Below are 22,444 nucleotides of genomic sequence, written 5' to 3'. Positions count from 1 at the left end.
CCTGTCTATCTCTGGCTTGCCAGCCACCCGAGCCCGGAGGCAGAGCGGGCTGAGGCGTGCTGGGTGCGCTCAATAGCTCGGGGCTGCTGCCGCTTCCCTTCCGCTTGGCTCAAAGGGAGCGAACCGAGAGCCAGGTAGGAGAGCTAATAGGCGATACTTATCTTAATAGACTTAATGGGCTTACGCATCTCCCCCGATCCTGGAGGCACAGCTTATATTCACACAGCTATTCTCTGCCACCCTCCGCAATAACCCGGCCTCCTGTGGAGCGGCTGCAGGGCGTGATGGCGGGCTGACACCGAGAGCCAAACTGCCTCCCGGGATTGTTAGGAGGGCGTGAGGTGGCTTGGGGCACAGCCATGACAGGGACCATGCCAGCAATTTAGTAGGATGCATGGCCACGTGCCAGGGTCCGGGCCTGGGCTCTGGCGCTGTTTATTTTAGTAGTGCAGACGTACTGCTAGGGCTGCCCTCCTCCTATCTTTTCACGATTGGTTTTGGAAATGTAATATCCTCTGTCAAATGGGACTGATCCTCGCCAGTGTGCTCAAAAGTTATTGGCAAGGAACTCCAGGCAGTCAGTGTGATCAAAGAGCCTTAATGCCTTAGAAAAATAAGCTAAAAATAAACAAAGTCTATGTATCATTTTCAATTAGACCATATACCACTTTCCAGCCAAGCTGGAAAGTACTTGTTCCAGGAGAATTAACTGAAATACAGACTTTGTTATGCTGCAAAAGCTACCTCTCCTCAGACATGTCCTATCTCTCCAACTAACCGGAAAATCAGAAGTCAATTTACTCTTTTCCTAGTTGTGTGGCAGCCAACATCACGATGAGAGGAAAATCATGCTGGGAGAAAGAAAAAGACCAACAATAACAAACTGATATATTCCTCAAGGTTTAGGGTGCAAAAGGCTTCACAGTTAGTAGAATACGATCAGTCAAGTCTATCTTGTAACAATAAACAATGAATCGCAGTTGTATAAAATGAGTTTGTTTTAAAGTGGACATTCAAAGGCATAAAATCTCCATTTGCTTTATGTTTTCACCATCTGTTTTTTATTCCTGACATTGTGGCTGTCATAAACTATGCGAAATATTTGATCCTGATATTCCAAAGAATCTGAGATTAGTGATGAGCAAAGCCCAGAAAGTTCATGAATTCGTACCTCAAAGATTGGTTTCCCTAGAATAACCCAGCTATCTGAATCAGCCTGGTGCTCAGTGGATAAGTTTCCATTTGACAAAATAAAAACACTGGTACCAGCAGCCTTCATGGCATCCTCAGGTGAAGCAAAGGAATTAGTAAGTGGTGAGGGAAAACTTAACTTGTTACTTATTCAAGTCAAGGTTGAAGCAATTTGGCTGGGAAATTACTGCTTTCCTTGCCCATGGTACACTAGTTGGGTGGACAAGACTTCCTCAATTCAGTACAGGAAAAACACTGAGAACGTCTCAAGGCAAAAATTGCTTTCTTACTAAAGGGTTGTATTGCCAGTGTTGCCTTTTGCAATGATATTCTGAGGCAGAAGGTTTAATTATTTAGGGCCTGATCAAAACCTTATTGACTTCTGATCAGGAAGATAAGGAACCCAAAAGCATTAAAATTAAAGAAGGTTTTATAGGAACTGAATTTTTTTTTTCCTTTTCAAAAATCGCCTTTTATGTCACCACTGCTGCTGGGTTTGTATGCATCTAACTGCTTTGCCTAAAAGTTACAGAAAGATTTTTTGGACTGGTATATCAAATAAAGTTATTATTAGTTGTCAGAATGTTGCAGAAGTCACACTTTCAAGTTTTTGGTTTTTTTCTCTTATTTCAGGCTGTGGAACATTTACTTTTCTATCTTCTGCCGTTGCTGCCGTAAGTGGACTTCTGATGGGTTATGAGCTGGGCCTTATCTCTGGAGCTCTTCTTCAGATGAGCAACATATTAGCACTCTCTTGCAAAGAGCAGGAAATCGTTGTAGGTTCCCTGCTTTTTGGGGCCTTATTTGCATCCCTTACTGGTGGATTCCTGATAGACCGATTTGGAAGGAGACTTGCTATTATTATTGCATCTTCTTTACTTGTGTTGGGGAGTCTGATTTTACTGCCCTATGAATCATATGGGATACTTATTGTGGGACGGATTGCCATAGGTATTTCCATATCATTATCATCAATTGCAACATGTGTCTATATTGCTGAGATCGCCCCACAGCACAGAAGAGGCCTTCTTGTATCACTAAATGAACTCATGATTGTGATAGGCATTCTCTTTGCCTATATTTCAAATTATGCATTTGCCAGCGTATCTCATGGCTGGAAGTACATGTTTGGCCTTGTGATTCCATTAGGTGCTTTGCAGGCTATTGCCATGTATTTCCTTCCTCCAAGTCCTCGGTTTCTTGTCATGAAAAATAACGATGAAGCTGCAAGAAAAGTACTGGAGAGGCTACGGGAAACATCAGATGCCACTAAAGAACTTACTGTGATCAAGTCTTCCCTGAAAGATGAACATCAGTATAGTTTCCTGGACCTGTTTCGTTCAAAAAACAATATGAGAGCCCGAATGTTGGTAGGACTCACTCTAGTCTTTTTTGTACAAACAACTGGGCAACCCAACATTTTGTTTTACGCATCAACTGTTTTGAAGTCAGTTGGGTTCCAGAGCAATGAAGCTGCCAGCTTGGCTTCTACTGGAGTTGGAGTGGTTAAAGTGGTCAGCACAGTCCCAGCCATGGTTTTTGTGGATCAAGTTGGAAGTAAAACTTTTCTATGTATTGGCTCTTCTGTTATGGCAGTATCATTGGTCACTGTGGGCTTAGTGAACCGTAACATACATGTGAATTTCACCAACGTCTGTAGAAGCCAATCTCCAGAGGATTTCTTTCTCCAGAGACCGGGAAACCTCACTGGTGTCACCAATGAGAGTCTCAAGAATCTCTTTGCTAGCATGGCTTCACCAGAAAGATTGTCATTTGATGCACAGAGAAGCCCAGATGTTGCTAGGAGAGGAGAACTGAACAGGACTGCCCTGGCAGGAGGCAAAAGCACAACAGGGTCTCACATGGAAAGTGGGGAGGTTCCCGTTGTCCTGAAATGGCTCTCACTGGCCAGCCTGCTTGTTTATGTTGCTGCATTTTCCATAGGTCTTGGACCAAGTAAGTGTTTCATTTTTCTAATTCTTTGTAATGATTTACTTACGAGTGGATTAAGTGCTGGGATGACGTGCCCAGCTTGGCATCAGACAGTTCCCCAGTTGGGCAAAGCAGTGATTTCTGCTAATATGCTCTGGTATTGTCACAGGCTGTCCTGGTGGACCTGGGGTGTACTTTTTAGGAAGAGGTCCTGCCTGTTAAGGTCAATGGCCTAATCTCCCTTCAATTCAGTGAAATCAACTGCTCCTCGTCAATGAAGTTAAGAACAGCTGTGAGCTTTGTACAGCAAAATTATGGGGCCTCTGGCTATCTTTCTTCTTCCTAGTCTATTGTACTTTGGGAAGGTTAAGATGTAGGCATTTGCTGCTGCTAACTTATAAACCCAAGCTAATGATACCATACTCTGTATGGTATGACAGCATCAAATCCATGAAATGCCAGCATACCTGAGTCCTGCTGAGGATCTGGCTGCCTGACTATATAATAGTCTTCAGATATAGAAAAGACATTCAAGGTATCATAGTTCATGAACAAACTGTAGTTTCATCGCCACTACTTGTGCTGAACACCCCGAGTGGAAGAACACAAAGGCGCGTCACTGTACAACCAAGGTACTGCTGCAGCTGCCATCACACTTGCATGGTTCCCACTCTTTTCAGAGGAGAATATGTCTGCCATTCTCAGGACTAGCAATTATATCTCTCCATTTTGTTTTGTTTTGTTTCAATAGCACTTGCATATTATTATACTTTGAAGGGGTTGATTTTTTAAGCCACACTGCAAAACCCACATGCACAAAGTCCGTTATTTATCAACAGACTTTATGTGCCTTTGTGCCCTGGCTCAAACTTGCCTTGCAAACACACTGTACTCCTGCTGCACTATTATGATAAAAAGCTTGCCACAAGAATACAACCAACAATTGCACTAACGGCAACTCCCCTGCAGTATTTATTTATTTTAAGCATTACTCATTGGGAGAGCAGCGTGAGATAAGCATTCATTGCCAGGCTAGCGAGCTTGACTGTGTTATTGCAGCATTATTCCCTCCCTTGCAGACCATCTTGGGGCTGGATTCTGCTTTCGATGACATAGGTTCAAAACCAGGCGTGCAGCCCTGAAAAGAAAAAGTTACTTGAGCTTTTACTTGGGTGTTTCAGACACACCTTTAATGACCCTCAAGGCAGGGACACCCGCTCAGGCTTAGCCTCCTCTTGAAAGCTGCTTTCCTGTTGTCCCGCCTGTAAATGGGTTCCTGGTTATTTGAGTTGGCCTAATGCGAAGTTAATGATAACAACATCTACTTCCTTGAGGGCTACAGAAACTGAGGTGTGTTTGCCAGGCTAATCTGAGAAGTCTTTGAGACCCGTGCTTGTTTTCTGACCTCTTTCTTCACTAAGAGCACAAATGCTCTCAAACAGCAAATGGGAAAGAACAGGCACCGTCTCAGCTCCAGCATGTTGAAATCATGTATGATAAAGCCACAGTGAGGCAATTTAAACTGACAGATGCATTTGTGTAGCAAGTGAAGGCCAGGTCTAGGAGAGATATGGTATTTCAAATTGCAGGTAAGTACTTTCAACACATTTCCATGCCTTTAAAAGTATACTATTCAGTTAAAATTGACAATGTATAGAAAATGTAAGGCTCAGAGAACCAAGATTGTTGGAATCTCCAAAGGATCTATTGTGGTTAAATAACCTGGGTTGGGACACAAGGTTATGATTTGTGTCTCATTCACAGCCTTCAACATCTGCTGCTGGGAGTCCAAATCCTTGAATGCATTTTAAAAGCCTAGCTTTCTTATCCTCAGTGTTCCTTTCTTAGTGAAAAGGAAAAAAATGAGTGCCTCTGCTTATATAAAGTAAACAGTTTTTAAAAGTTTATATTGTTCATCTCTAAATCCGGTCTGTGGTCTGGACCAGACCGTTAGCCATTGTCTACTCTGCAACGGGAGGGAGGCATCGATGCTGCACTCGCTGACTGCTGTGGCCAGGCGATGCCCGGGCGCCTGGGGACAGAAGCACTGTAACCTCCACACCACTATATTTTCAATGCAAAATCTCATACTCCCCCCGATGTCTGCCCCTCCTGCTGGCTAAGGTGAAGGTGGTGCTGGGGATGTGTCTGTTTGCAACCTACAGATCAAATCAGCCTCTTTTGGATAAAGAGCAGAGAGGATCTTGCTCTTTTCCCTCCACCCCACAAGGCCATTTCTGGAACAAATTCACCCACTCTATTTTGAGTCCATGCTGCATTATGTTCTGTGGGGATAAAGGAGAGTCTATGTAGCGCCATTAGGAAAATGGCATACTATTCATAGGGTAGATCACGCAACCTGAGCTCTATCATCTTTTTTTTTAATTACTTTGTCCTTTTTTTTCCCCTTCCTTTTTTGGGATTCTGGTCAAAGAGCTAGTTACAGTCCAGATTTGCATAGCAGACATTTATAAATGTTGTATTTTTCCACGATTTCTCTTTTGTCTCCAAATTACATGAAGTAGATGGATGTTTTAATGAACTAAACATATGCTAAATATATTTATTGCCATTTATCAAAGCACCCAGGCAGCACAGTGATGAGCATTCAAAAATAGACAGTGAGAGATAAAAGCCATTTTTGCATTATAAAAGAATTCACAGACTAGCAAGCATCTGCTTAGTCACTTTTTTGATTCTGGGCTGCTCTGTATTTATATCATCAAACCTTAGGCAAGATAAAAAGAGTATTGCTGCTGCTGTGTTTTGGATTAATTATGTTTGATGAACTGTGGTTCAACTGCTTGTTCACACTCAATTTCACACAATTATGAGGACCTTTTTGTAGGTGCAACAAATCAGTGTTGTATCGCGTCGCAGAACAGCACATGCCGTCTCTTCAGGGATGTTTGCAGAGGCGTTTCAAGGCAGTCATTAGATAAGGGGACTTACTTGACACCCATCTTTGTCCCGAGTTGCCTTTGTCTGTATATACAGGGGTCGTATCTCTTATGATCCATATTGCATAGGACTGCTTTTTCTCTGCCCCAAAATGCTCTTGGACTTAATGTTGGCCACAAAATGCTCTACCAGAAACTGGAAAATCTTGTGGGAAAGAGAACTGTCAGTGTGGAAGTTCTGACCCTCCATGGATTTAGCTGGTTGTTTCTGAGTTTTGAAATATTGTAAGCTGTATGGCCTTGCACTAGCTTGGAAAACACTAGTAAAAGATAGGGGTGTCTAGAATTCACATCAGTATCTTTGACATTAGAGCAATATTTCAGGCTTTTACAAAACATGTGGTTGTTGTATTAATTTATACTGCACATGAATTTGATGTTAACAGGCATTCATGCTCAACATTGTCTTGTATGACATTTGTTTGCAATGTTTTATTTTTGAGCTTCTACATTTTGCAGAGCAGCTGTGGCCTGGCCTTAAATTTCACAGAAATGAGCAGCATCAATTTTACGTTGTTTTGTGGTTTACTCTGGGAAAGGAGATAGTGGTAGGGATTAAATCAAGTGCTCAAAAACAAGCAAGTGCTTAAATGCTTTGTTGGATCTGAACCAGGATAATAAACCTTGGAAATGTGTATGTTTCACCGAGGATCAGTACAGAAAGTCCTATTTTAGTTAATTAAAAACTGATCTTGGATTCTTTATTTTATGACAAGATTCCTAACACTGTTCATTTGTACTGAGTCATCTTTTAATGCATGCATCCATGTGGTTTGAATATGACACTCCTAGTATTTATCTAGTTCATTATTGCTGTGCTATTCAAATGGTGCCTCATGTGGCCTTTATTTCACACTGTGTCTGTGCTACCAAGCTGCAGTAGAAAGACAAGGCATGCCAAAATGAAAAATAAAGCAAGGATTGTGAATTGCCCGCTTCTCCCTATTTCCTTGGCCCAGACAAGGTTTATCTGAAGCCCCTTGTTAACACGTCAGCTAACCCAGGAATCGGTTTGCCTTTTCACAGGCTGATTGGTAGTAGTGAAGCGCACCCCAATTTATGATGTTTTTGGATAGTTGGATGCTGAATTACAGGATTTCAAATTGCAGGAGGTGCAGCCAAATAGGTTAATCTTATCTAACTTGATAGAACCTACAAGTTGGGGAGGCTTTTTTAGGTGTGAAAAAGGTCATAATAAGGAAAAAAAATGCTTTTGCAGTAATGAGACATGGCAATGTCAGTGGGAGCTTCTCCTTAATTATTTTAAGACTCCATTTTGCAAAGAGCAGAATAGCCTTGTTCAACCCCAAGACTGAACTTAAACTATATACTGAGGTGCACACCTGAAATCTGAGATGTCATTTTCACTGACATCTGTGTTCCTGCTCATAGATTTACTTTTAAGTATGTGAATGAGGGAAAGTCTTGGCAGATCAGGCCAAGGGCTTTGCCTTCTGAAAGATAGAGCCCTCGGTACTGTGGAAAAAGGGAGTGACCACACCATGCCCCAGCCAATATTCCTGTGTCTTTGCAACAAGATTTGGCCCTCCAACAACTACCTAGAAAAGGTAGGGGACTACCTGTGTTTTCGCGTACTATGCTCCACTTAAACAGCGATTTGAGTCAATATTCTGAGCTTGGTGCTCTGAATTGTATAAATATCTCTCTACTAATAGCTGTATGTTGATAAACCTATTGACACAAAGGCACTGCTTAAGAGGAATGGTTCCTGTGCTTAAAATTAGGCATAGTTTTAAAGTTCGACTCAGGTTAGTTAGTAGCTGCTGGCCAAAATGAAGCATTTACCTCCAGACCCACTAGATTTTATAAAAAAATCTAGAGAATGAATATTGCTGTGATTCTAGCTAGTGATTGGGCCTAACAATCCTCTTTTGTTCCACAGGGACATTATCTTCTGTAAAGCGGGGCACTGTCAAGTGAGTCTAGCATACCATCTTGTACAAGCTTTCATATGGTAATCAAGGCTGCCTATCATTAGCCAAATTTGCCCTTCTTACTTTGTAGGTCAAGTGTTCCATTTAAGCATTTCAGTAAATAATAGTGGCCTTTGATAATCATATCAAAGACAATGAAAGATTTTACATTTGTTTCCTTGACCATGTTCTGGGAGAGAAGATCACTGTGACACTGAAATCTGTGAAAAAGTTTATAGGGCATATGTCAAGCTTCACAAAATCCAGTTTCCTTTGGGAGAGAGGGCTGGGAGGAATTTTTTAGAGGCAAGCTGATCTTGGGCCAGCTTTGTGCAAAAACTAGAACTGTCAGTAGGACTTCAAGTGCAAAGACAGTATTTTATTTCACTGATAAAGATCATCAAACTAAACCAAGTATTATAAAGTATGAGAAAATAATTATGCCAGAAAGGTAAAAATGTGCAATCACGTAACATACTGGCGCTGCTGAGGAAGATGTAGACTGGCAGCCAAAGTGCAGAGAGCACGGCCCGATGGTAAGTCAGCGCATGAAGTCAGGAGACTGTTTCTCCCCATGGCATCTGAGTTTCTGTGTCACATTGAGCTCTGGGAAGCAAGCCAGGAAGATTTTCTCAAAGGGAAAGGGGACACAGAAGGGCACCCAGGTTCTGTTGCTTTTGAGAATCAACCCTAAGTGCAGAAAACTTTTATGAAAGAAGGAGAACTAAAAGACACTTTGTGGCGGGCAGACCCAGAGCCTTCACACCTTCCTCCTGGCTGCCTCCCTCCAGCAGCAACCAAAGCAAAGCATGAGCAGCAGTGACCAGTGAGGGACTTAAAAAAATGGATCACTGCAAGCCTCTCACTAAGTAAGTCCCTCTTGTAAAAGGTTGCTTAACTTTTCCACTGAGAGTTTTGTAAAGCGTACCCACAAATCTCTATTTTGCAAGAGCAAAGGCCCAATCCCGCTGTCCCAACAGCTCTTTTCTGTTGCGCACGCCCTCAAGGACCAATATTAGCCCTTAGATACTGGAAAAACAGGTTCATTTACCCCACCCAGCTGGGTAATTTCTCCTCTCCATACTTTTTAGAAGTGAAATATGTGATAATCTGAACTAATTCACACACAACTTCCTCGTGAATTAGAGCCTCTGGCTTCTGCAGTCATTCCTCTGCGAATGCCTCAGAGGATTATCCTGGATTCAATATTCTGAACAAATAAACACCTACAAACAGGAATACACATTTCAGGTTTTAATTAAAAGGCCTTTTTTTGGATGGCAGTATGTGATTTATTATAAGCACATTCTCCCTTGAAAGCTTATTTTAATTTTTTCTTTTTCTCTTTTTTTTCCTTTCTGCTTGCCCTGCAAGTTGTTCTGTCTTGATGGGACAGTTTGGGTGGCTACATAACAAAGGATGAGAGAGAGAGAGACAGTGGCTGTGAAATCCAGTTGCAAACAGAATCGTCATCTCATACATCAGTTCAAGTCAACTTCTATTAGGGGACCTGAAAAGAGGTACTCACTATTACATACCTGCCTACAGTACAGCTATGATGCATCCTACTGATATATTTGCTGCTGAGTACTGTTATTGGGCAAGATGGGCCACAAATCACATTAACTAAGACAGTTCTACCATTCCTAGATCCTTATGCATCTATCACTTCTTGCCCAGTAATCCTTCAGGTGGGAATCACTGTCTATAAGAAAGTTCTTGTTCATGACTATTCTTTCAAGCTGAAAATGGATGGTAGTTGAAGATCACTGAAAATAGATTTAAGAATATATTGAATAGCTTGCATGAACCAGGAAAACCCATACCAGGCATTACAATGTTTTCAAGTTCATGGAGATGAAAATTCCAACCGTAAACAAAAAAAAGAGCATTAAAGTTAGGCTCACAGTGGGGAGAAGGTTAGGGGAGGAAGGATGGCTGGGGAAAATCAGAGGTGAAGTACATCTCACTGCTCTCCTTCTCAAGTGGCCCAGAAAACAGGGGAAGGACGTAATGCATTGGTCTCACAGTCTCTTCCCCCAAAACCCTCCTGCTGCTCTAATGTAAACTGGAGGAGGCAGAAGTGAAGGGTGATTTCCGTGGTCTACTGCCAGGTTCCTTAAAAAAGCACGTGAGTGTTCAGCCTATTAGATAGTGATGCAAATAGTACAAACACTGGGCAACAATATTTATGTACTCTGATACAGCCTCAGAGATAAAAGGATTAAATCCCACTTGTCCTAACATATGTTACTTCAAGGAGTCAGCCTAAAGGATTAACCATTAGAAACAGAAATGTAGTGTACCAGAAGAAAAGAAAAAGAATTTAAGATTTGCCACACCACATCAGCTCATTTTGGATCATCAGTGGCATCGGGTATCTTGCAACCACTAGTCATAAAGCTGCTCGGAGAGAAGCGCCTCGGAAGCTATAGAATGAGGTACATATTGCCTTTGCCCGTAGAGATCAGGATGCAGCCAGAGGCATGAGATTAGCTGAGGCTTCTCCTGACTCCCCTATCTCAGATCAGCAATGGAGCAATTCCACTCCTTTTAATGTGCACACAGGGTTTGACTTGACCCTTGGCAGGTTGGCACTCTGCTGGCAGCTTACACGCTCTCCAAAGCAATATAGCCGCTCATTTGCTCCATATTTGCCAGTTATTAATTTTGACCAGCCACTTCAGTCTCATATTATGGGGCAGAGCCAGAGAGACAAATGGCTCTCGTTAAGCAGAGTCATTGATTTTTAACGCCAGTCACGATCCTCTGCTTTGACCTCTTGCATGGGCAAAGTTTCAGTCCACTTTTTGTGCGTCATATGTCTTTTACCCGCTTTGGAAAAGGACAGACTCCCTCTCACCCTCTCTTCTTTCCAGTCTAAGCATCCCTCATTTTTGCCAGCCCCCCAAATCTCCTTCACCGGAGCTGCTGTGAAAGCCTTTGCAGGGGCTGCATTGTGTGGGTGCCGGGAGCAGTGCCGGGACAGTGCTGGTGCGTTACAGCAGCAGGTCCCCGCCCCCCCCAAATCCCAGCTCTGCCCCAGTGCTGCGTGCCCTCAGGGACACACACTTCATCACCACGCACACCGCCAAGGCTTGTGCCATCCCCTGCAACGTGCCCTTTGAAATCAAGGCAAACCAGCGCTGAAGCTGGCCTTTTGTGAGAAGTAGTTGGCCACGTGGCTATTTGTGTTAATACCCAGCAGAGCCAGAAACCAGGTAAATGAAAATCCTGTGGGGTTTCATAAGCCTGGAAAAAAATCTGGTCTTGGCAAAGCCAGTCATTCGCCATGTCCTTTGACTTCCTTCCTCTCGTGGCAGCTTCCCAGTGGCTTGCTTGCATCCTTCCCCAACGCCGATCATTTGTTACACGTTCTTAGACGGTCTGCCTGCATTACTGGTGGGATAATCCCTTCCTTATCTTCCCTTGGACCTCGTGTTGCTAACAACCCAGTCCTCCCTTTCAAAGTCTTACATACTTCTGCCCACTTCCCTCCCAAGCTGTAAGTCCACTTAATCTCTTTCCAGAGTTTATACCTCAGAAACTTGAATTCTTTCAGGTATTGCAACGGCCGCTTTCTAAATTTCACCATAAAGAACTTATCTCACACAGTACAGGTATAGGAAAGGAAAAAATGCTAAGCAGCAAATGAATACTGAGGAAATCTAATATTTCATTAACGAGAGCTGCTGAGCAGCTTCCAATTTGCTTCTGCCTCCTGGCAGGAATAAGGTCAAATCAAGGACATTTTTCATTCACGTACCTCACTTGAATGTTGAGTATCCTCAAGCTCACAGTATTTCTTAGATATTCTCAGATTTTTCTGCTTCTCTAATGTAAGTCTGTTAATTTTTTTAAATTATTTTTTATTTTCTGCATAGCTGTAAAGTAAGGAAGCAAGGAAGAAATCACTTGAGGGTTTGAGACGTCTCTTTGCTTATGGCCCAAATAAAAAGCTTATTAAGTTGGCCATTAAGTTGGCCACTCAATCAATCTGTTACCCTGCCTCCAACAATAGCCAGTAGCAGATGCTGAGGAAAAATACATAAGAAAAGGCCAATGCAGCACGCACAATGCGTCTTTCTGCCTAGCTGTAGTTTAGGGAACTTCAAGAAAAATGTTGGGGATTTATTTTTACTATTGTGAACAATAGTCTTTGATGGATCTTTTTCCACACATACAGAAAAATAATGTTTTAACACTCAGCATTTAATCATTTTAACCCACTAATATTTTTCACATCTGAAGCATCTTGTGAAAGTGAGTTCCATAGTTGAAACATGCATTGTCTGAAAAAGCACATCCTCCTGCCTCGCCTAACTGCTGTCCCTGGCAACTTCACTTGGATTCTCTTGGTTTGTGTCTTCAAAAATGTAGTGAAAACGTCTCCTGCGTTCATCTCCACTTCAACTCTGTTTCCCTCTGCTGTACGTTATTTAAGCTGAAGAAGCTGAAGCTCTTCTGTTTAATTGCTCTTTGCAGAGCCCATTACCACCTTTCTCCGTGGCTCATCTAGTTCTGAGTTGACCAAATCTGCATGCAACGTGACAATACAGAGGCACAACAGGCATGCTCAGTGGCACATTCAGTGTTCCCTTCCCAATCATTGCCAAGCCTCTGTTTGCCTCCATGACCTCTACCTCGCGGGAGCTGATGCTGTCCCTGAACTGCCCACGGAGGCTCCAGCACTTCTGCCTGGAGCAGTGCTGGCATGCTGGTGTGGATACTGGTGGCTGGTTTTCTCCCTACGTGTTACTTTGCATGTGTCGATAAGGAATTTTATGGGTCTTTTTTTCAAAGTACTCAATACCTCAAAATCCTTTTGCAATTCTTTATGATTCTTCTTCATTTTTATTACCCCAAATAATTTTGTACCATCAGTAAGTTTTGCACGTGCATTCACCTCCCTTTCCTGAGAGATCTGGAAATATACTGAGCAGATCTGGTAATCTCTTTCCACTGTGAAAACTGGCCTTGTCCTTTGTTTCCTATTATAAACAGTTATTGATCTATATGAATACCTTCTCTTCTATCCCATGACACTTCACCAAAGCTCTTTGAAAATGAAAAGCAAAGTGGCTCATTTGTTTCAATCCCCGTGTGCCTTAATTCTTTCAAAAAGATGTGGTGGTTTCCTCAGCAAAAACTAGATAACTCTTCCTCAATACACTCTACGTATCCTCCTTTCCTTCTTCCAGCTGAGATTACTTGGTTTTATTCTAGCTCCAGCCAGCAGCTTGGTACAGAAGTCTACCAGGGAGAACCCTTCCTGCATCTCCATAGAACATTTTCTTCAGTGCTGGCACGTGTCACCTCCTCTGTCCCTGGCCTCTCATCCTCTCAGCCAGCAGACTCTCAAAAGACTTGGCTGCCTGATGATGGCATTGCAAGTAACTTTACAGCAATTATACTGTGTTTTCTTTGTTTGGACACAGCACACACCTTTATGGAAGGCATATTTCTATTTCTAACAGCTTTCTTCATTCAGTTGTTTATCTGTGCTGAGCTATTTCTTTTTATTTTATTTGGTTGTATATGTATTTTAAGCCTCTAATCAGGTATTTTAAACATTCTCCTTTAACACCACTGAAGCATTTACCCTGATTGTCCTTTTAATTTCTTTATAGGAAGCAGGCTTATTTTAATATTGTTCTCCTTTTGAAACAAAATGTGGTAGGCTCTTGGCTCTTCCATTTCTGCAAGAATATTTAATTTGAAATGTTATAATCAATATAACAGAGCATCTTTGTGGCAGTTACCTCTTGAACTACCCCTGCTCAGCACTGAAGCAGGATACACTTTTTTTCCTCTCAGTAAGTATGAGGCAAACTGCTAAAAGAAACCATCATCTATGGTATCTAAAATGAAGCTCCATTATACGCTGTGCTCCATTATGCAATTTATTCAGTCTTAATGGGAGCAGCTGAAATCTTCCATTATTATTCTGTTTTCTGCCTTTACAGCCCCTGTGACTTTGTTTAGAGGTGAATGTCACCATCCTGGTCAAGGGGTTGTTTGTATACCTGAATCCTCTGCTCTTCGTACTTGGGCAAGGAATGTCAGGGCATTGAGTTTCTGTGACATTTAATGAAACAGTTAAGCTTTCTGGTCCAATGCAATATTTTCTTCTGTATTTGCAGTGGATGTTCTTTTTTCTAGATTGTACCATAATAAAAGACCATGCAACTGTACAATTTTTCTTAACTGCTGTCGACATACAACACACTGCAGGTCAGCAAAGGTGAGTTATTACCTGCAGCCACTGCATGAACAAATCCCACAGTTCTTGAATCTAGCACAGAGACTCATGCTGAGCCCTTAGCCTCATCTCTTACCCACATCTGACCTGGAGAGCAACGGCTCTTTTCCCATCCGTTCCATGAACGCCAGCCAAGGGTGGCCAAAGCAGACACTGAAAGCTATTGAGTGTGTGCAGTGTGGTTACTATCACAGCATCCTTTTGAAATAATGTTAGATGACACAGCAGATGGAGGGGTGGTGAGGGGTTATTTGGACCCTCTTTTCAAAGATAGGCTGATTTCCCCTATAAAATGCCACTGCTTAGGCTGGTGAAGGCAGAGCACATAATTGACTCTGCAGTGACTTTGGGAGCGTGCGGGTTAAATTTCTGCAGCGCTGCGTGCACACAGTGCACAAGATAGGAGCAGTCATTATGAATGGGAGCCCGAACCTAGTTACTGGCTCCCCAAGGGAAAGCCACATCCCCGCCGTACCTACAGCAGCTGCTGCTTTTTGGCAAAGGTACAAATAGTAAAAACAATCCCAGAGAGGTGCTAAAAGCAAGGGATCGATCGTTATCACTGCCTCAGCTTGGGGAAAGGGATAAACAGACTGTAATAAGTGTCAGATTTCTACAATTGCTCTTTCTCCATGGGGAATAAGCCTATCCACTCCTCGCCAGCTAAGCAGAGGTCAGGGCCATGCCAGAGGAAGTAGCTACCATTAGCAGACATGAAGAACAGACCTGGTGTGTCTGTGGGATCTGTCTAAACTAAATAACTGGTTGAAGTAAGAGCAGCTAACCACTATTGCAGCTGATGCAGATCCTCAAGTATTTTGGTTTTTTAACAGGAAAACAATATGTTTCAAACCTCCAGACAAATTGTAGTTAGCCTGAAAGGGCCAGTCTGTCCTTGGAAAAATGCATGGTATCGGAGCTGCCGCAGTGCCACGCATTTCAGCTGTGGCACGAGCCGTCCCCCAGTGCCCGTAACGCTGCCGAAGCTCATCCAGCTCAGGGCTCGCCCAGCATGGCGGGGCTGCCATGTCAGTGCACGGGACTTGAGCCTCCTCGCTCGGTGCCTCTCTGAGCAGCCACTGCAAGCTGTTTGAAAGCAAGAAGATTCTAGAAGAAGCAAATACAGACCAAAGTATCCACAGAAAAAGTTTATTCCTGGGGGTTGGTTTATGCCCAGCAGAAAGCGGGTTTGAATTCTTTCAAACTTTATTATAATCCTGTCTAACTTAATTATGAATATCTCCTTTGCCGGTCTTGGTGTATAAGCATTTTTCCAGCCCAGCTCAGTTGCTGGCTGCCAGACCATCCTGTGGAGACAAACTCCACAGGCTGTGCATGCACTGCTCAGAAGGGCTCCTTTGCCTCTTGCTTACTTGCTGCTTTGCATTTCGGCTAGCACTCCCTGTCGTGACATGTTGTATCGGCTGTGACTAACGATACTGGTTTCAACAGCCCTGATGCTGAGGAGGGGCAACATACAGTCATGAGATCCCCATGCATTGCCAGGGCCTGGTTTTGTGCGGGCACAGGGCTAGCTGTCCTGGCAGGGGAAAACACCTGCTTGGGAAGCCAGTTCTCTTCTTCTTTGCTCCCCCCTCGCATGTGAACACCCCACGGAACACGCCCAGGGCATTTCTTTAGAGCAACGTTTGTCTTGTCAGCAGCGAGTGTATTAAACTTTGCTGTGATCCAAGTCAGAAAAAAAAGAAAAAATGCCTCTCTAGGGCTGCTGTTGGACACGGCAGCTGTGTTATAACTGTGTGCCGCTTGACTATGTGTAACAGTGTTAGGTCATTACGCAGTGTGGTCTTGATTCTCTGGAATAAAGTCACCACTCTGCCAGGTCCGTCCCACTGTGGGAGTGAAGCTCTTTGTATTTTTCCTAAAAAAAAAAACCCCAAAGCCCCCCAAAAATCTGGGCCAGCTCCAGAAAACATTATTGAATTCAAATCTGTGGTACAAAGAAATCTAGAGTTTGCTCAAATCTACTGTGTTGACTCAAGGCTCAGGGGTTTTTTTCCCCCTTTCAGTTGGTCCTTTCTAGTTCCTTCCACAGCACTTTTTTCTTTTCTACCTTTACCAGTACTGTCACACAGGAATCCTACAAGCATCCGAAGGGATATTGCAGCGTGAGACACACTCGCACGAACAGGAGCCTATTTTTAAAATGTAACTTTAAGACTGCCCAGTGCAAGCGTCCTGAGGAAACTCCCATCTGTCATTTTGCAGAACCAACATTACAGAGGAGCGATTTATAATGGCTATGTCCAAGGGTCTGAAGACACAGTTCATCCACCTGTAGCTCTCTGCTCTTGTGCTGGTTGTCTGCTAACCCACAAGCTCTCCACGCAGCAACCTCTTGCTAATGCATCTGCTTATGAACAAAAGGAGGGTGGAGGGGTTTTTTTGTTTTTTTTTTTTTTTTTTTTAATAACCAGGAATGGTGCAGAAATGTGTCTCTTTTTTTCTTTTTTTTTTCTGTTGCTATCAAGGTGGTTACACAACCAGCTCTTTATGTCTGAACTTGTTTTTGTGGGCTAGCAATACCAGCATTTAGATCACCTGCGGTGTAGTGTGGTGTGATATGAAGGAACCAAAAATCAGGCTCGCTCTCTTCATTTATACTTCAGCAATGTCATTTATATGGAGTGGAGAGCTGGAATAGCAAACCTGCCTCAGTGTGGCGGGTTGATTTATAAGGTGGCATAAACACAGTGCTGCTCCAAGGCTGAAGATTACTTTGGTTTGCTGCCCCACTTCCATTAGCATTATGCCACTTGAGAGTTATTTAGTCAGAGCTCTCTTTCATACACAGATGTGCAGCCAGAGCTCACTTCCCTGGTTCCCGTCGGTGCCACCCGCCGCTGGCTCGCAGGGCGCCGAGCGGGGATGATGCCCGGGGTGATGCTGACTGCTGCGCACGCTGCTTGGGCCCACACAAACCTAACGTCCCTGACAATCACCTTGTTCTTTCAGGTGCCTCACCTGAATTCATGGACTACCTAAACTTACAGCAAGGAAAGCCGTGCTTTCAAAGACAGCATCTTTTTTTTTTTTTTTTTTTCTATTTCAGTGTCCTGGCTGGTCCTGAGCGAAATTTTCCCTGGTGGGATCAGAGGACGGGCCATGGCTTTGACATCTAGCATGAACTGGGGTATAAATCTCCTCATCTCCTTGACATTTTTGACTGTAACTGGTAAGATTTCTCTGTGTCCTTCCAAGTTGATATTCTCCTAGTGGGCAAAATGAATCTTTCTTACACAAACAGCATTGCTAAAATTGCAGCTGTGGTGCCCCAGGAGCCAAATTCAGATCTCCGTTTAGGTGCTGTTTGTTAGTGCAACTTTACCGTTTCCACCACATCTTTCTAAGTTTGTGCTAGTAATTACAGCCTCCCGGTGTGGCTATCAGAGCACCCTGCACATCAACTCCATAGGCTGTGAACCCCAGCTCTTAAAAACACCATTGCTTACTAGGTTGAAAATACATAATATTTAGGATTTAGTCCTGCATCTTCTGAAGTCAATGGAAGTTCTGCTCTAGGTCAGACCGCAGCTTTTCTGATCAAACATTTTTAAAGACAATCCCACTGAAATCATTCCTTTTCACAGGAATGTCCTGGCTTCGAGAAAATTTCCTTTAGAAAAAGGTGTCTTTGTAAGGTAAAAATGTTTCATGTTTTAATGCGAGAATGTAGACTACCATATAGTAACTTATAATGCGATGATAAACAAGGGAAAAGGTTAAATGCTGATGCTGAAATTTGTTGATTGGCAAATAATTTTTTCTAATTTTATTTTATAAGAAGTTTTGCAAATTTGAGTTTTCAGTCTTATTCTGAGGAAAATATGTGCTGAAAATCAAAATATATAAGGGAACAGAAATTCCAGATTTCCTTTAACTCTACATTACTCTCCACCGGAGGCAGGCAATCAACCCACAAAAAGTTGAGGTGGTTTTCATCCTGTTACATGAAATTTTTGAGACAGATTTGAAAATGAGTGTGATCTGTGACTAAAATGGGTTTCACATTGGTGTTTTCTTTTCTTTAAAAAAAATAGAGAAAAACCCCTGAGTACTATCTTGATTAAAACTAGGAAAAATATGCCAGGCCAAACTCATTGTGTCCACACTAGCATTTTAGTTAGATCAAGGGTCCTCTTTAGAAGCAAATCATCCAGTTGCCTCCACTCACAGCACTTTGGTTTGCATTACAGGGCAGTCCTGAACTGCACAAGCTTTTGGACAAAACCAAACCAGAAAATGCACAGTGAATGCCCTCCAGCTGTCAACACTTGCTCAGTCCTTGAACCAGACTAGAGCTATTCCTACGGAAATGTCACCGAAAACAGATAGGTGCAGACCTCAGGTCCTCAGCATCAACTGTTTCACCTGAAGGCCCCCTCCTATTGCATTACTTGTTAATGCACACCTAGCTGTTATTCCGGTCTCAGTTTCAATGAGTGCAAAGCCATAATAACTCTTTTGGCTTAGCTGGGTCTAATCTGGATTTATCAAAGTATAACTACAAGCAAATATGCATTCCTAGTCTACGGCAGAAAATGAATACGTGCGGAGGTCACGGTGGCCAGCAGCACCTGCGCTTAGGCATCTGGTGCAGAAGGTACCGCCTGGATTAGCAGCTTCAGCTGCAATTTTTAGCTCATAACACAACTGACAAACGTCTCAGCTATCTGGCTTAGTTTTAGCAGGGAAAAGGGCTAAGGGGGCTGCAGCAGCCTGTTGGGATTGTATATGCTTTACTTTCCAGGGGCTGCGGAGTGCGTCACTCAGCCTGAGGACCTACCTGTCCCTGCACTCTAGGCTCAGAAAATCACTAGCTCTTGGCTGGCCGCATTAGGAATTCACTCTTGGATCCCTTTCTGGCACAGGACCCATGATTTTCAGTGGAAATGCTGGGAGCTGACAGGCGAGGAGGATTAGCTGGAGACAACTGCAACAGTGTGAAAAATGCTTGGTTTTGCTCCATGAAAGAATGTGCAACAAAATCGGATACGGGTGGAAATTCGAGATGCTTGTGACCCCCGGTGCCTTTGCACAAACCAGTAACAATGGCTACTCACTGTTTTCATCCAGAGTGACCACAAGCAAAATAAATCAATAGGTTCATGCTAAATGGGTCAATATGGGCTCACCAATTTTCCTTCATAAGGAGTATTAGAAAAAGCAAAACCACTCTTCTTTTTCAAATTATGGCCAGGCACAAATAAGTGAGCCAAGAATAACAGCCTAGCTTCTTTCTAACTTCTCCTGTGCATTAGGGGCTGTATCCTATAAAAATATGGCAACAGAAAATCTCTAATATTTGAAAATTAAAAAAGACATGTTTTCTTCCTTTGTAGAGCTCATTGGCTTGTCCTGGGTGTGCTTCATTTACACAATAATGAGCCTAGCATCCCTGGCTTTTGTTATTGTGTTTATACCAGAGACGAAAGGATGCTCTTTGGAGCAAATATCCATGGAACTAGCTAAACAGTAAGTACCGAGCGTGTGACCGCATCCCCCGGGTGCCAGAGGGACAAAGTCTTTCAATGCCGCATGCTAAAAAAAAAAGGAAACGGCGTTGTTTTTTTTCTGGAAAAATCAGATTCTCTCAAGGCTTGAGCTTGTACATGTTGATCTCAGTGGCCAAGCAAACATTTCGTTGGTGCTGAAGGACTGGCCCTAAAGGGATGGTGGTTTCCAGCACGCCTGTGAGGAACACCTGCAGCCAGACCTGGCTCCCCAGCACTTTTGCTGACTGGCGTTCTCGGAGAGGAGGGCAGCTGTGTTCTCACATTTAGGGCTGTGTGTCTTGGCTTGCATGTAGAAAAAGAGAAGAAGAGAGGCCCTATCTCACATACTTCAAGGCTCCATGTGAGTTTTGCTAGCTCTTCCAGATGGGCATTTTTTTGTGCATTTACTGAGTCCTGTGGCTCTGTAGACTCTATGAGCTCATACCCAAAAAAGGTTCTTCCAGCATGAGTTTTGTCTCCCCACCTCATCTCATAAAAAGGGTAGAAGAGCAGTGAGAGGGAGACAGAGTGCTGGTGACGTGAATGCCATGTGCCTGCTCCTTTAATATAATCCATTCTGACTATTTTTGTGTCTTTTGACCCTACCTGTCTTTTCTCATCTCTTAGAAGTAGAGTGGCCCTTGGAATTACGTAAGTTCAAGAAAAGTATCACATCAATTTGGAGAACAGAATTAAATGGTCTGCTGATACACATGCTGTTTACTTACAATCTCCAAATGCAGGTGTCATTGACCATAAATTAACTGGCAATTTTTACTATCAATTTGCTACTGCCCCCATTCTTTTCAGTTGTTTTTGGCCATAAAAAATTATAGAAAAAACTAAGCAGCCCTGGTTTTTAAAATGCAGCACTCTCCTGATCTGTTCAAAGAGCTGCTCTACAGCAGCTACTTGCCTTTTTGGACTCATCTCAGAAGTTATCAGCATAATGAATAAAAGGATAAAGAAATGATAGGGAAAACAATTTAGTGGACAAAATTTTTGCAGGGCTGATGGCTTGGGGTGAGCGTCAGGCCTCACCACAGCCGGTGGCATGCTGCTACAGGCGAGGCAGCATCCACCAGTTCATCCGCACACCCAGACAGGTCAAGGGAGGCGATTCTCCCCCTCTACTCCGCTCTCGTGAGACCCTACCTAGAGTACTGCGTTCAGCTCTGGGGCCCCCAACATAAGAAGGGCATGAACTTGTTGGAGCGAGTCCAGACAAGGGCCACGAAGATGATCAGAGGGCTGGAGCACCTCTCCTATGAAGACAGGCTGAGACAGTTGGGGTTGTTCAGCCTGGAGCAGAGAAGGCTCTGGGGAGACCTTAGAGCAGCCTTCCAGTACCTGAAGAGGGCCTACAAGAAAGATGGAGAGGGACTTTTTACAGGGACATGTAGTGATAGGACAAGGGTAATGGCTTTAAACTGAAAGAGGGTAGATTTAGATCAGTTATAAGGAAGAAATTCTTCACTACGAGGGTGGTGAGGCACTGGAACAGGTTGCCCACAGAAGTTGTGGATGCCCCATTCCTGGAAGTGCTCAAGGCCAGGTTGGATGGGGCTTTGAGCAACCTGGTCTAATGGAAGGTGTCCCTGACCATGGCAGGGGGTTTGGAACTGGATGGTCTTTAAGGTCCCTTCCAACCCAAACCATTCTATGATTCTATAATTAATGTGTTAAGAGCCTAGTGCGATGGGTAATCCTGTATTTGTTTTTTATAGATTACCAGAGAATATTTTTTTCTAAAGGGTACGCTGCAAGTCAGCCAGGCTTGAAGGAGTTCCTTTATGGGCTAGGAAAGAGCAATTATCCCAGTGCAGAAATCCCGGAGCAAATTGTGCTGCCGGAGCCCCCGGGCCCTTCCTCGCAGCAATGACTGCTTCATGGACTGAGAAATTGGCGTTTCTGGCCCGGCCTGCGCTGCGTCTCCCTCCTCTTTAAAGAAAGACATAAAACCACGCCCGAGCCGGAGCCGGAGCTGGAGGGGAGGAGCCGGCGGGGGGGAGCCGGAGCCGGAGCTGGGGAGCCGACGGGGGGGAGCCGGAGCCGGAGCCGGAGCGGGGAAGCCGGCAGGGGGGAGCCGGAGCCGGCGCAGCCGGCCCGGGAGGAGCGCGCGGCGGGGCCGCCCCCGCGCGGGCGGGCGGGGGAGCGCCGGGGGCGCCCGAGCATCCCCGGGACCGGGGTGTTCTGGTGGTCTGCCGAAGTGCCGGACACCTGTGCCCTTCGTAGCAGGAGTATGTAGCAAGGAGAGCACTCTGCCAGCTGTATTCAGTGGCAAACCTTTGTGGGTTTTTTTTGCTTCTCCAGGAAATACGTGAAGACCCCCTTGTGCTGGATGAGCCAGCGCAAAGAGAAACTGGTGCCGATGGAACTTGCCAAGAGAGAGAAAGAGCAGCTCTACTAGACCCGGGGCACTCAAAGCAGCCTTCACCAAAAGACTGATAAAAAAAAAAGTTCAGCGATGCTTGCACTCTGATGGGACGCATGGTATCTTTATTACACACAAGATATTCTCTCTTTCATTTCTTAGTAGAGCTTCTTTCAGTGGCAGTTTACAGCCAACATTAAAGATTGTTGTAGTTTATAACTTACTTACTGGAAATCTAGGCTCTGTCTGTTTCAAACCACCATCCCTCACCTCCC

General features: G+C 43.9%; 1 protein-coding gene across 2 annotated transcripts in view; it reads left to right on the top strand.

Annotated features, from left to right (window-relative positions):
* Positions 1-22,392, top strand: part of SLC2A12 (solute carrier family 2 member 12) — a 28,625-nt gene extending 6,233 nt beyond the window's left edge. The window contains exons 2-5 of one of the 2 annotated variants that reach the window (XM_075145853.1): positions 1,825-3,147; positions 17,353-17,475; positions 19,643-19,775; positions 22,109-22,392. In XM_075145853.1, coding sequence (XP_075001954.1) covers positions 1,825-3,147; positions 17,353-17,475; positions 19,643-19,775; positions 22,109-22,205 — 1,676 coding nt within the window. In that variant the 3' untranslated portion in view covers positions 22,206-22,392. Of the gene's footprint in view, positions 1-1,501; positions 3,148-17,352; positions 17,476-19,050; positions 19,173-19,642; positions 19,776-22,108 lie in introns of those variants that run through there. The other variant, XM_075145852.1, reaches the window with a different exon arrangement.
* Positions 22,393-22,444: the final 52 nt, after the last annotated feature.

This window comes from Calonectris borealis, chromosome 3 (assembly GCF_964195595.1).
Source record: "Calonectris borealis chromosome 3, bCalBor7.hap1.2, whole genome shotgun sequence".
Lineage (NCBI taxonomy): Eukaryota > Metazoa > Chordata > Aves > Procellariiformes > Procellariidae > Calonectris > Calonectris borealis.
The sequence above is the reverse complement of the archived record's forward strand: the minus strand, read 5'-3'. Positions and strand labels throughout refer to the sequence as shown.